Raw genomic sequence first — 13,477 nt, forward strand, 5'->3', positions numbered from 1 at the left:
AGAAGAAGAAGGAGGAGGAGGAGGAGGAGGAGGAGGAGGAGGAGGAGAAGGAGAAGAAGGAGAGGAAGAAGAAGAATGTAGGGCTGAGAAGCTCACACCTATAATCCTAGCAAGAAGTAGTTTAGAGGAGCACAAATTCAAAGTTCTTCTCAGCTGTATAACAACCTTGGGGCCAACCTGGGTTGGGGGCAAGGGAGTATTGCCCATGAGCAAACCTGTTCTAGTTAAGGCTACGCTGTGAGTTTTCACTCAGCATCTGTGGCAGAGCAGAGTCTAAGAGGTTCTGAATTATTTCCTACATAGAAATAAGGACAAACAGGCTCAGTAAAAGTGTCCCTGATAGTACAGATGTGAGATTTCTCAGGCATCCTATAAAAGGAGACCTCTCCCAGCTCATAGTCCAGGAAAATGCCAATGACTCTGGGCCCTGTGGCTTTCAGCTGAGAACACTTTGGGTCTGCTCCTCCTGAGACCTCAAAGCAGTCACCCTTCCAGACAATCCTCCAGCACCCGGGAGGGATCAAGGACTGCCTTGCCCCAATGGAAAGATTGGCTTTGCAGATTCCAACAGCCCACTCGGACTTCTCTCCTACCTTTACCGCCCAGAAATGTCTCCCAGAACTAAAATACGGAAACCCCAACACAACATGGCTCTTGATAAACCTTTTTAAAGAACCAGGAACATGTTGTTTTTTCTTTGAAAATGTAACACATTTTTTATCCTCAGAAACAAGCAGGTTTCGATGGGCTGTGTCCGGGTCTAGAGTTACTTGAACTGTAAATTGCTGTATAATTTTTTGTAGCGCTGAATACTGGAGAGGAAAGTTGTATCCTTCTCTTCTTAACTGAGGTGAAAAGATGTCTGGGTTACTCACACTCTCGTAATCCTCGTAGAAATTCTTGACTGTCGACAGCAGATCTACTTCTGAGGACGTTTTGCCTGCCACAGCAAGGTTCAGGAGACTTTTGAGTGTAGAAATCCGTTTTTCAAATGCCTCTATATTTTTGCTCAGTTTCTGCCCGATATCCTTCTCCTCCTCCTTTAGCCTGGAGAAAGCCGCATGCTGTTCCCGATCTAAATACCGGTTGAGCCGCTCAAATTCAGAGTTCAGTTTACACCTCTGGGCTTCTGCCTGCTCCCTCAAGGCCTGGGTCCCGTCGTCTTGAATGTGTCTTAACTCTTCAGCCCGTCTCATTTCCCTCTTAAGAAGCTTGCTTAGGCCCCAAAGCCTTTCTCTGTGATAAGAGGCAGCCCGTGCAATGGATGTTACGTGGTGGCTGTTGTGGCTCTGTGGCCCGACGCACCGGTCACACAGCAGCTGCAGGTCATCTTCACAGAAGAGGGTCAAGACCCGGTTGTGCCTCTCACAGATGGTTCTGATCTCCTCACTCTGGCTTGCCCTGTTTTGGAACTGCTGGACCATTTTAACCATCTCCCCAAGCTGGGCATTGCTTGTGATGTTCTGCTTTTGGCAATCATTTCTACAGACGGGACAGGGCACGACTTCCCGGTCCCCACAGAAGTTATAGGCACAAGAGTGACAGAAGTTATGTCCACATTCTGTGGTGTCTGGTTCGGTCAGAGCATCCAGACAGATGTGGCACTTGCTCTCTCCCTGGAGTCTGGCCACGTTAAATGCCCGTGACATCAGGCTGGAGAGAAAGGTCTGGACCTGGGTGGGCTGTCTTCTGAAAGTTGGCTCTGGGGTACTCTGCAGGGACAAGTGGACTCACTTGTCCTGCCGTTTTCACAGTCCCTCCTGGAATGAGCTGTGGCCCCACTGATGTCTCCTGGGCTGCCTACAGTGGTAGAAGCCTTGAGTTCTTCGTGTTTTTAGACTCTGAGTTGCAGCTGCCAACGAGGTCCTTTGCATGGGCCCACAGCTCAAGTGGACAGCTACTCTTCTGGATTCTGGCAACTCACAGATGGTTTGAGTAAAAAGAAATTTCTTTAAAAAAAAAATAATAAGAAGTTACTTCAGATGGTCCTAGGTCCCACTCAGTACCTGACTCCCGTTAAACTTAGAGTGGCATCACACATCCCAGTCTGTCATTCCCAAGCCTGGAACACTGAGCTCTAGTCCCTCTGACCACTTGACACCACAGCCCATCTGTTTACCAGTCCCTCCAGCAGGGCTGACAGAGCCTGGGCTAGACTGACAATAAACAATGCGTGAGGCAGCCTTGATTAAATGTCCCTCCCTGTAACCAGAGATCCTCTGGCTTCCACCTCCCAAGTGCTGAAATTAGAGAACTGGAGTCACAGGAGTCCTGATGGGGATCGAACTCGGGGCCTCAAGGAGGCTAGGCAAACACTTTACAAACTGAGCTATATCCCTAGCCCATTTTTTTGTTGTTTGGTTTTGTTGTTATTGTTTTGATTTGTTTTGTTTTGTTTTCTTGAGCAAGGTCTCACTGTGCAGCTCAGGCTGTCCTGGAACTCACTCTGTAGATCAGACTGGCCTCGAATTCACAGAGAGTCCCCACTTCTGCCTCTGAGTGCTGGGCTGAAAGGTGTGTATTCAGTTTGGACCTTTTGACACAGTCTCATCCTGTGGCAAGGGATGGGATGGCCTGGGACACCCCCCCACACACACATACAGCCTAGGCTGGCCTTGAACTGGAAACAATGCTCTTTGTTTCCAGCTCCTAAATGCTGGGGTTACAGCCAAGTAGCATCGGGTGGGGGCTTTTGTTTTAATGTTGCCAGAGATGAAATCCAGCTTGGGGGAAGCAGGAGTTACATCCAGAATGCAGTTACATCCCAGCCACCAACCAAACTTTTGGAATCAGGCAAATGAGGACAGTCTTGCTATAACCTTTCACCTTTCTCTACTCTTTCTAAATGAAAAAAAAATCATACCAAGTTTGATTTTCATTTTTTACATTTGTTTCTTTATAAGTGAATGTACCACAGAAGACCTTATGAAATAAAAACCCAGAAGACAGATAACCTTAGAACACACACAAATTCAATAAAAATAAAGCCCTGCAGGGTGTGATGAGATGTACCTTTAATCTTAGGTAGAGATGGAGACAAAGGCCATCCTGCTCAAGGTCCTCTTCTGATACATAGCTGAATTTGGGGCCAGCCTACCTCAAAACACTAACTGCTCAGGAGGAAAAGGAGCTTGCTGGCAAGCCTGATGACCTGAGTTTGATCCTAGGGACCCACATTTTGTCCTGGGACCAACACACCACATGTGTACCAGGGCACACATACACGTGCATGAACAAATACATGTAATTAAACAGAACAATCTAGCCTACACAAATTTTCAGTGTTCACTCTGTGTTTTTCTTTTAGACGGGTTCTCACTAACCCCTGCTTCCTTGCCTGAAGCTTACAGTGTAGACCAGGTTGGCCTCTGCCTCTACAGTGCTGATATTAAAATGCATGTCACCTGGGCTGGAGAGATGGCTTAGAGGTTAAGAGCATTGGCTGCTCTTCCTGAGGACCTAGCTTCGGTTTCCCAGCACCCACATGGCAGCTCACAGTTACCTGTAACTCCAGTTCCGGGGGATCCAACACCCTTCACATAGACATACATGCAAGCAAAATACCAATGCACACAAAAAAATCATCAAAAAATAAATAAATAAAATGAAAAAAAGGGTATATGTCACCATGCCCAGCCTCAGTGTTTACTATTAAAATATCACTACTTGGAGGATGTAGCTTCATAGAGGGAAAAAAAATTGCACAGGTAACCTTGGCTGTTTATGGAACTTGAGGCTAACCTGGACTGCTTGAGACCTTGTCACTCCCCCCACCCCAGCAAAAAGCGGTGGTGTCCGAATGTAATATCAGGACTTGCGAGGCAAAGGCGGAAGAATGGAAGCAAGTTCAACCTTGTGTTCACATAGTGTCCCTGACCAGTCAGGCCAACAGAGGAGACCTTGTCCCCAATACCAAACCACAAAAGATGTTTATGAAGCCCATGAGAAGAGAATACCTTCAAGTGGATAAGGTGCTTGCTTCGGAGCCTAATGACTTGAGTTCAACCCCTAGGATCCACATGATGGGGGAAAAAAAAATGACTCTTAGAAGTTGTTCTCTGATTCCATAAGTGTGCAATCCTCCCAAGCATGGAGAACAGGATGCTGGGGATGTAGGCCAGTGGTGGAGCCTTGGCCTAGCAGGTACAAAGCTCTGCCCCCCCCCCCATTCCAGCACCTAAGAAATTCATTGTTTGAGACGAATTCCTCTGTGTTGTCCCAATCTCCTGCAACTCCCTGCGTAGCCCAGGCTGGTCTGGATGCTGGGATTACAGGCAGATGGCCCCCAGTCAGCTTGCTCTATTACCTTACATCTTCCCGAAGAGTCAGGGGAGGCCTTCCTAACCAAACAGAAGTAGTAACAGCAGAATGTGGGCATGCTGCTTCAGCCCCAAGGCTGAAATCCAGCTGGACCTGGCTCCCCAGCTCCTTTCTGTCCTCCCCCAGTTCAGATGTCATTCATCCGGGTTCCCCTTTTATCCCTAAGGTGGAATCATCAGTGCGCTGGCTAGTTTTATGTCAATGTAACACACGCTAGAGTCTTCGAAAGGAGGGGGCCTCAATTGAGAAAATGCCTCCATAAGATCCAGCTGTAAGGCATTTTCTTAATTAGTGATGGATGGGGGAGGGCCCAGACCATGATGGGTGGTACCAGCCCTGGGCAGGTGGGTCCTGGATTCTATCAGAAAGCAGGTTGAGCAAGCCATGAGGTCAAGTAAGCAGCATTCCTCCATGGCCCCTGCATCGGCTCCTGCCTCCAGGTTCCTGCCCCATGTGAGTTCCTGTCCTGACTTCCTTCGATGATGAACTGTGATATGGAAGCATAAGTCAAATAAACCCTTTCCTCCCCAAGTCGCTTTTGACCATGGTTTATTATAGCGACAGAAACCCTAAGATAATCAGACACCCATTTTGTGAAAAATAACCCTCTTTGAGTTCAGATCTGTTTCTTCACTAACTATCCAAACAGCAATAGATCCTGTCTCATAGTCAAATTCACAAGCAGTCAGTTCAAGGCCTGACTTCTGGTAGGCACCAGTTCGACATTTTTTAGCCTAGCATGGTCAGCATGGTCACACAAGCCAGTGCTTGGGAGGCTGATGCAGGGGGATCATAAGCTTGAACACAACTAGGCTGGCTATACAGCAAAAGACAGTCTCAAAACTAAATGGCTGAACACCTATTTGTTGAATTTGACTCGGTGAATTAGGTTTTTGCATTCTATGGGTTGTGTGACCTAGGACAAGCCACTAGCTAGCTTCTACAGGCTTTAGTCTGCCCTTTGTAGGTGACCAGAACAATTACACTCAGAGAAACGAAGAATCGAGAATGTTCAGGCTCTGCGGACATTAGCACCGTATCAATAAGCACCATTACTAGGACTCTGATCGAACCCCCAGCCCGTCTCTCTTCCCAGCTTTGAACAGAAATCATGCCTCTCTGTAACATCTGGGAAGAGGGGTCTGGACTTACTTCACAGCACCCCCAGGTCTACCAGACGCAGTCATTAGTCCTTTCTGACTCCGTGAGGATGTCTTTTAAGTATCATGACTCCAAAAGCCACAACAGACAGCATAAGATTTAATAGCCCAATCAGTTCAGGTTCCCTGGAGAGGCAGAGCTTCCCCTTGACACAGAGGAACCTCAGAAAATCCCAGGTCTTATTTCAACCCGGCCTCCACCTCCCACTTCACCTCAGCTCCCCGCTTGCTTTGAGCAATTGGCTCTGGGCAGTCCCTCTCAGCAGCAGAAGCTATGTCCTGGGCTTTCCACACACATTTATGCCGAAGAGGCAGGCAGGGAAAACTGCACCCAGACAAAAGCAGTGTTTCCTGGGCGTGGGAGGCGTGGGAGGCAGGGATTAAAGAAGTTGGTTAGTTTTCTTCTAGGAGTTCTTGTCTAACCTAGAAGTTGTATTCTTCGAACCCCACTAGGATTACAGGCAGGTTTATGCAATGGCGGGAGTCAAACCGTGGCTTCTTCTATAGGGACATGATGCTAAGCAAGCATTTTACCAATTGAGGTGCATCCCTACTCCCCTCTAAGAAATAAACGTGCTGCATGCCTTTAATCCCAGCAGAAGGCAGATCGCGGAGTTCCGGAATGTCCAGGGCTACACAGAGAAACCCTGTCTTGGGGAGGGGGGTAGGATGTAAATGCTAAAGTCAGGCATCGTGGCCCACAACTTTGATCCCAGGCCTCGGGAGGCAGAGACAGGAGGATCTCTGTGAGTTCAAGGCTCCAGGCCATCTAGAGCTACGTAGTGAGACCCTCTCTCAAAACAAACAAATGTTAAGTGTTAATAGTAAAACCAGCAATTGGGAGCTGCTTTTGTGGAGGGCCCTGAGTCCTCCCTTGAGGGCATAGGTATATAAATGAAGAAAAGGAGGCTGCCTTCTCTATCTTCCTTTTCTATCTGTCTGTCCCATTTTTTTTTTTTTTTTTTTTTTTTGGGCTCAAGGCATAAATATAAATCTTTGCCCTAAATGTGCAAAGATCACCTTGGATCCCAGGAAGAACAAACCCAAGACAGAAGCCCCCCCCCCCCACACACACATACCACATGAGGACCATCCCTTCCGTGATGGTGAGGCTGCACCCTGAAGCTTGAGTGATCATCTTCCAAGAGCCAGATTTGATCCCTTCAAGAGTGACAGTGAAGAGGGCCTGTGACCGTATCACGCAACCAAGGCTGAGGTCAACCAACCAGACGCAGTTCAGCCAGGACCAATTAATTAGAATGCCTGTGCCCCACCCTAATTTTGCCGGTACTTAAACCTGGAGCTCACACCAGTAGCCCAGGGCTCCCCAGGTGATGAGCTAGCACTCTGCCAACTCAGTTATATGCTCAGACCCGAGTAGTTGAGTTAATTTATTGAGCCTTGTAGCAGAAGGATGGCCTTGAAATCTGGATTCTTCTGCCTCCACCTTTCTAGGAACTGGAGTTAAACTCTACCACCCCTGACTTCAATTTCCATCCTTATTCTTCAGCTTTACTGGTCTCTTTCATTTGTATATGGTGGACACTTAGTGGGACCAGCCTGCTGGGCCTACCTAGGTCAGGCTTTTCTTCTGAAAACCTAGGTGGCAACAGCTGAACCTTTCTCTCTAGCGGGGATAGTTCTAGCAGTCAGACTGTTGGCACCTGTGTGCTGCAGGGGTCTTGTTTGCACCTGTAGCCGACATCTCCACATTCACAGTTCCAGAAACAAAATCAAGGTTCAGGTCTAACTCGTGGAGCTCAAGACTGCACCTGCTCCCCCCTCACCGGCTCATTCACCACCACCCCACCCCACCCCCACTTCTGCCATCCCCCCCACCCCAGCCAACCTCCCTCTCCTTCCCAGAGCAGCATTGGCTTCTTAGTTCTAGCAAAACTCCTTAGTTGTTAGGCATCTGTTCTTGGCCTCATTCCTTTACTCAAGAGCCGGGTGGGCCCTCCACACTGTCCTTAAAAGTCACACCCTCTCCAAGGACACATGGGTTGACTGACTGACTCCCCTCCCCCATGGCATGTGTCACTGTGGGGAGTGTATTTGGCTTCATTTAGGTTCTACTGAGGCACAGGCAGATCACAGATCACTAGCCTGGGGGCAGACCTTATGAAGGAAGGAGAACATAAGAGGTAGTACAGGAAGAGGTGCCTCTTCCAGAGAGGCCGAGTGAGGGGTGGCTGGCAGGAGCAGGAAGCATCAACATTCGACAGAGATCCTGAAATTCTCCAAGGCACTTTTAGATTTGAGCAATTCCCATGGTGTCCCGGAGAGTTCTTTGTGCTGTGACTGTTTTAAAGTCACCGAAGTATAATGAGTTATTTTGAGACAGGAGTCTCCCGAACGCATCTAGTCCTAGTAAGTCATTAGGGAGGCTGAGCAGGGAGGGCTGCTAGAGCCTCTGGCACTGAGATTTCTAACTCTCCTGTTACCCACAGTCCTCGGGCTCTGTCGCAGGCACAGGCATCATAGCACATATATGGGGCAAGGTGGGAGGTGTCAGAGGGCAATTTTTGTGAAGTTGGTTCCTCCTTCGACCTTCACATGGACACCTGAGATCAAACTCAGGTCCTCTGGCTTGGACTGGCATGGCAAGCCCCTTTTCCTGCTAAGCCATCTTGCTGGTCCATTATTATCTTTTTAAAAGAGCCCTTATGTTTCAGAGGTAGACTTTGAAGGATCTCTGTAGCCCAAGCTGGCCAGGAACTATTTTACCCCTTTTGGCTCAGAATAACCTTGAATTTAGTCTTCCTGCCTCAGCCTCTGGGGAATGGGATTGCAGGTGTGAGCCACCACACACGGATGATGCTCACTGTAGCTAAAGGTGATTTCGAGCTGCCTTGTGGGGAACCAAACCCAGGTCATCCGAAGTGTTTCAACCACTGAGCCATGGCTCCAGCTCCCACGTCTTTTTACTATAGAATATGAAAGTGCCCCTACATGTCCCTCCTGCCCCATCACAATCTCAGCCTCCTGCCTGTCTAGAATCACCAGCCTGAGCCACCAAGCCAGGTGTGACCACCCTTTAGCATGATTTGTAGTAAGAAGCCAGGAACACTCTGTTCCTAGGATCACTCAGCAGCACCTGAGCCTCCTTCAGTTACCGTGTTAAAAAAAAAAAAATCAATAAACAATCAAGAAATAAATCAACCTCAACACATTGGGAAGAATTCAGTTTATTCTAAATACTTAACACCTGACCACAAGCTCCTGGTACCCCTTAAGAAAGCTTACCACTAAGAATCCCTCCTCTATTCCTTTGATACCTCTGTGGATGTTTCTCCCCAACCCCCTGGACCCATGGGTTCTGAGTTCACAGATCTAACCGACCTCAGATGTAAAACATTTGGAGGAAGCTAGGCTTGACGGTTTATGCTGTAGAATTGGGGTGCTCAGCAGGCTGGGGTGGCAGTCCCGCCGAGAGGCCCAGGCCAGTGTGGCGACCAACCTCGGAAGCACAAAAACAGAAGCAAGGAAAATATTTGGAGGTGTGTAAAGTCACAGGCTCCTCACATGTGCTTTACTAGCAGGCCGGCTCTGGCTTTCCTGTCATTTACATTGCGTTTGTTGTTAGAAGTCATGTTGGAATGTTTTAGAAGGTTGTTAGAAATTCCTCACAAATCCTTCATTTGTGTAGCCGACCTGACTTCGAGTTCCCGATCTTCCCACTTGGCTGGGATAGAAACGCCGGCTTCATGCCAGCGTTTCACTCTGTCATTTTACCTAAGGGCCTCGTATATCCACAGATCTGAGTACTAGGGGGAGGTCCTGCACTCAGTTCCTTGGGAACCCCTCTAGATCACTCTTTCTAGATCTCACAGTCTGGAAGTGGCTTCTTGGTTCTTCGCGGAAGCCCAGAATACTAACCTCCATAACCCGTAGCTAACAGAAATGACTGGTCGCCTGCCTCTTACATCAGTCAGTGTTGAGTGATTTTTTTTCCCCCATGTCACCGACTCGGGTTCGTTCTAGCTCATTCCTCTCTAAACTTCCTCATTTCCTTTTAAAACATCACAGAAATCACTGCTGTGAAGCGCACTTGTAATTCCAACTGCTCGGGAGACAGGAAGATCCTTAGTTCAAGGTGAGAGGCAGCTTGTTTCCAAAATGAAACAAGGGTGGGGTAGATGGCTCAGTGAGTAAAGACGCTCACCAGCAAAGCCTGATGGAGGCGCCTGATCCCGGGAACCCACATCAAGGTGAAGGAAAGAACTGTCTCCACGAGGCTGGCTTTGAGCTCATGATAACTTAGATCAGCATGTGCTTAAGAGTATGCTGCAAATGTTCATGTGCAAACATTAGCTAGACCATGGAATCTATCTGAATGATAAACAGGAGCTCTGCGTATCTTGAAATTTTCTGTAAATTTAAATTTATTTTGCTTAATTGCTTAAATAATTTTATAGAAAGCAGCATGATGTGGTTTGTCTTTAGCTAACAGATCAATTTGGAGACACAAGGCTGAAAATGCACAAATTTCTCACTCAACTTTTATTTATTTATTTTTAACTTTCTTGCTGTGTAGCCTGTGCTAGCCTAGTAATCAAAATCCTGCTGCCTCAGCCTTCAGAGTACTAAAGGTTACAGTGATGAGTCACTGTGGCTGGCCTGGCAGTGGATGTACCAGTAGAAATGTCTGCACAGCTGGTAGCCCCGACTCAACAGTGAGAGCTGAGCCTGTGTTGTGATGACAGATGATGGGACTGACTTTAGAGAAAAAATAGCCTCTCTCTCTCTCTCCCTCTCTTTTTGGGGTGTGTGGGGGGAAGGGGACAGATGGGTCTCATGTCTTCCGGGCAGACCTAGAGTTTATGTACTTCAGGATGACCATGACCTTCCTTCCAGTCCTCCTGCTCCATCTGTCTATTGCTGAGATTATAGGGGTACATCTGTCTGATGGATCGCTAGAGACTGAACCCAGTGTCTCCTGAATGCTAGACGAGCACTCTACCAAAAGATCCACATCCCCAGCACCCGAACCACAGTTTATCTACATGTATTTCAAACACCTGATACCTTAGATTTCCCTCACACATCAGCTGGATACCTATAATTTAATTCACTTTGACACTAACAGGAAAAAGTTAGATCCCACCAAGAACGCAGACCCAGAAGAGCCCCACTAGGGATGTTCATTGTAAATCCACACCTCTTATGCTGACCAACCGGCTATATGTCAACTGTGGGTTTTGGTGATCTCCTACTGTGTAACTTCTAGGACACTCGTGGGGGTTATGTTAGCAGCGGTGAGGTCTGCCTTAGCTAGGGAATCACTTTACTTACACTTCCTGATACAGGTTACTGGAGTTAGCACAGAACTTTACTGATCCATGTCACTTTTTTTTGTTTGTTTGAGACAGTCACCTAGGCTGACCTGGAACTCTGAGCAATCTTCCTCCCTCGACCTCCCGAGCGCCAGGGCAGGACGCGTGCGCTGCCCTACCTGGCCTTTCATTCTGCTTCTGATCTATGTCCATGGGTCCTGGTTCCCTTAAAAATATCAACAGGCAGATCTGTCTGTGGTGAGTGACTAGGAGGTGATGAGAGGGAACGTTAATGTTTTGTCTTCTGTCCCAGATTTTGGGTGTGTTAGCTTTTCCCGATGGGAAGTGAACCAATACATCTTCAACCCAGACAGGCCAAAGAATTCATCTCACCCAAGTCTTGCTTAGAGAACCAATTAGTCGGATGGGAGTTATAGGCAAAGCACATGTAACCCATGAGCAGATACGCCACCAAAAATAAGTCAACCAAAAAAAAAAAAAAATACGTCATCATTCCAGCAACAGTTAATCACTGGTAGACACTGGAGAGCAGCAGGGCCTTGTGGGTTTACAGCCCTGAGGTTTTCATGTGATCACGTGAGTCCCCGCCCCCACCAGGAGAGAACATTAGTGGGCTGTGTCTTATGGTCTCCTAGAGGTAACCCTGATTGCTTTGATTTTCACACAGCAATGGCCACATCATGCTTAAAGGCCACTTTCACAGTATTGTATGCTGGGGTGTTTTGTATAGCTCAGTTTGGGAACACAAAATACATTATGTGCTTTAATGTTTTTTTACATTTTATTTATGTGTATGTATGTCTGTGAGTATGTGCGGGAGTGCTGTGGATACCTTCGGAGGCCAAAGGTTGTCTTCTATGATCTGTATATGCACAACATGGAATGTGCATGCCCTCATACCACCCACATTTATACGAGACCCTGCATGAAACAATGCTCCAGACACAAGTCTGGGTGGAGGTTGGAGTGAAACATTCATGTGATCTCAGCAAATGGGAGTCAGAGGCAGGAGGATCATCACCTGTTCAAGGCCAGCCTGGCCTACAGAGCAAATCCAAACTTGCTACACTTGTAACTCTAGTAAGACCTGATCTAAGAAAAAAGTGTTCATGTGTGTGCATTTATTTTATTTTATTTGAGTCATAAGAACATTAGAGCTTAAAAGAAAAGCTTTGGGGCAGGTGAGGTGTAAATCATGGATGGCTACCTGGAGGAGGCAAATGGAGGCAAGAAAGGAGAAGCCACACCACTGAAGCTATCGTGGAGATCAGATTCATGGCTGGCAAGCAGCCAAATAATGGGGAGGGCCGTTTTAAAAACAGCATAAGGAAGCCCAAAACATTGGAAGGGCTGGGGAAGGGCCCAAACTGTTAGGGAAAGCTTGCTTACAATATAGAAGAAATGAAGTTACACTTTTCAGATAAATTCAGAAAATTGGACAGACTTACAACCCTATAGCCCTGTAAGCTTTCACCTGTGTATAGTATTTTTTTTTTTTTTTTTATGAAGAGGAGTTGGGGTTTAATTAAGATATTTTAAGGGACCAGAAAGACTGTTTGGTGGTTAAGAATGCTCACTGCTCTTCCAGGAGGACTGGAGTTTGGTTCCCAGCACCTTCCTCTGGTGGCTCCTACTCACCTGTAATTACAGCTCCAGAGGATCTGACACACACAGGCACACACATAGGCGCACACACACCCAAACACACATTCATGCACATGGACACACACACGTAGAGTGTTAAAAGGCACTCAGAAGTGACACAGACTTCTCAAGGAAGTCAGATAACATAAAACACGCCAAGTTTGGTTTCAAGCCCCTGAAGTTAGAGGTGTCCATATAAACTTATTTTCAGACAGGATCTTCTGTGTAGCCCAGGCTGTGCTGGAACTTGCAGCAATCCTGCTGCTTCTACGTGCTGGATTTAGATGTGGGGGCACCATGTCCAACCCATATGCTTGCCACAAATATTTTTTGTTTTTTTTGAGACCACATTTCTCTGTGTAGCCTTGGCTATTCTGGAATTTGCTTTGTAGACCAGGCTGGCCTCGAACTCACAGAGATCTGCCTGCCTCTGCCTCCTGAGTGCTGGGATTTAAGGTGTGCACCACCACTGCCCAGCACAAATTCATTTCTTAATATTTACATATGAGGTAAATATGGACAGAAAACAAGAGCCTGACATATTTGCACTTTTTTAAAATTTTACTTTTATTTAGCTCCCTATGTAGACCAAGCTGGCCTCTAACTCAGAAATCTACTTGCCTCTGCTTCCCAGACGCTGGCATGTTTGTCTTTTTAATAAACATTTCCCCCCATCAAAGTCTTACATATGTGTCGAGACATGAAGAATACATCTGACAACAGCTAATTTATCATGGAAGACCTAAGTCTGAGGTCACCACCAAAGTTCAGAAGGAGCCAGAATTACCAGCACTTTCTGACATACTTCAGTCTCCAACTGCAGGATCGAAATATTTATCCAAACAATTACAGATGGGTTTTCTGTCTCTTTTTTTTTGGAGACTGGGTCTCACGTAGCCCAGGATGACTTGGAACTGGCTATGTGTCTGAGGACGGTCTTCAACTTTGGATCCTCCTGCCTCCAACTCCCTGAGTGCTGGGAATATAGGCCTTTATTTTATTGTATGTATTGTATTTTATAGGATGTTGCTCTATAGCCCAGACTGGTCTGTAACC

At 47.0% G+C, this 13,477-nt stretch overlaps 1 protein-coding gene across 1 annotated transcript; it reads right to left on the reverse strand.

Moving 5' to 3' along the window:
* Positions 1-69: 69 nt before the first annotated feature.
* Positions 70-3,633, reverse strand: Trim75 (tripartite motif containing 75). Its single transcript, XM_052752808.1, has one exon. The coding sequence runs from the start codon at positions 1,647-1,649 to the stop codon at positions 246-248; it is 1,404 nt and encodes a 467-aa protein (XP_052608768.1). The 5' UTR covers positions 1,650-3,633; the 3' UTR covers positions 70-245.
* Positions 3,634-13,477: the final 9,844 nt, after the last annotated feature.

This window comes from Peromyscus californicus, unplaced genomic scaffold, assembly GCF_007827085.1.
Source record: "Peromyscus californicus insignis strain IS unplaced genomic scaffold, ASM782708v3 Scaffold_23__1_contigs__length_62951481, whole genome shotgun sequence".
Lineage (NCBI taxonomy): Eukaryota > Metazoa > Chordata > Mammalia > Rodentia > Cricetidae > Peromyscus > Peromyscus californicus.

What these genes read in the sequence shown, in the direction of transcription:
- Trim75 (XM_052752808.1), bottom strand. Translation starts at nt 1,649, where the DNA reads ATGTCACGGGCATTTAACGTGGCCAGACTCCAGGGAGAGAGCAAGTGC.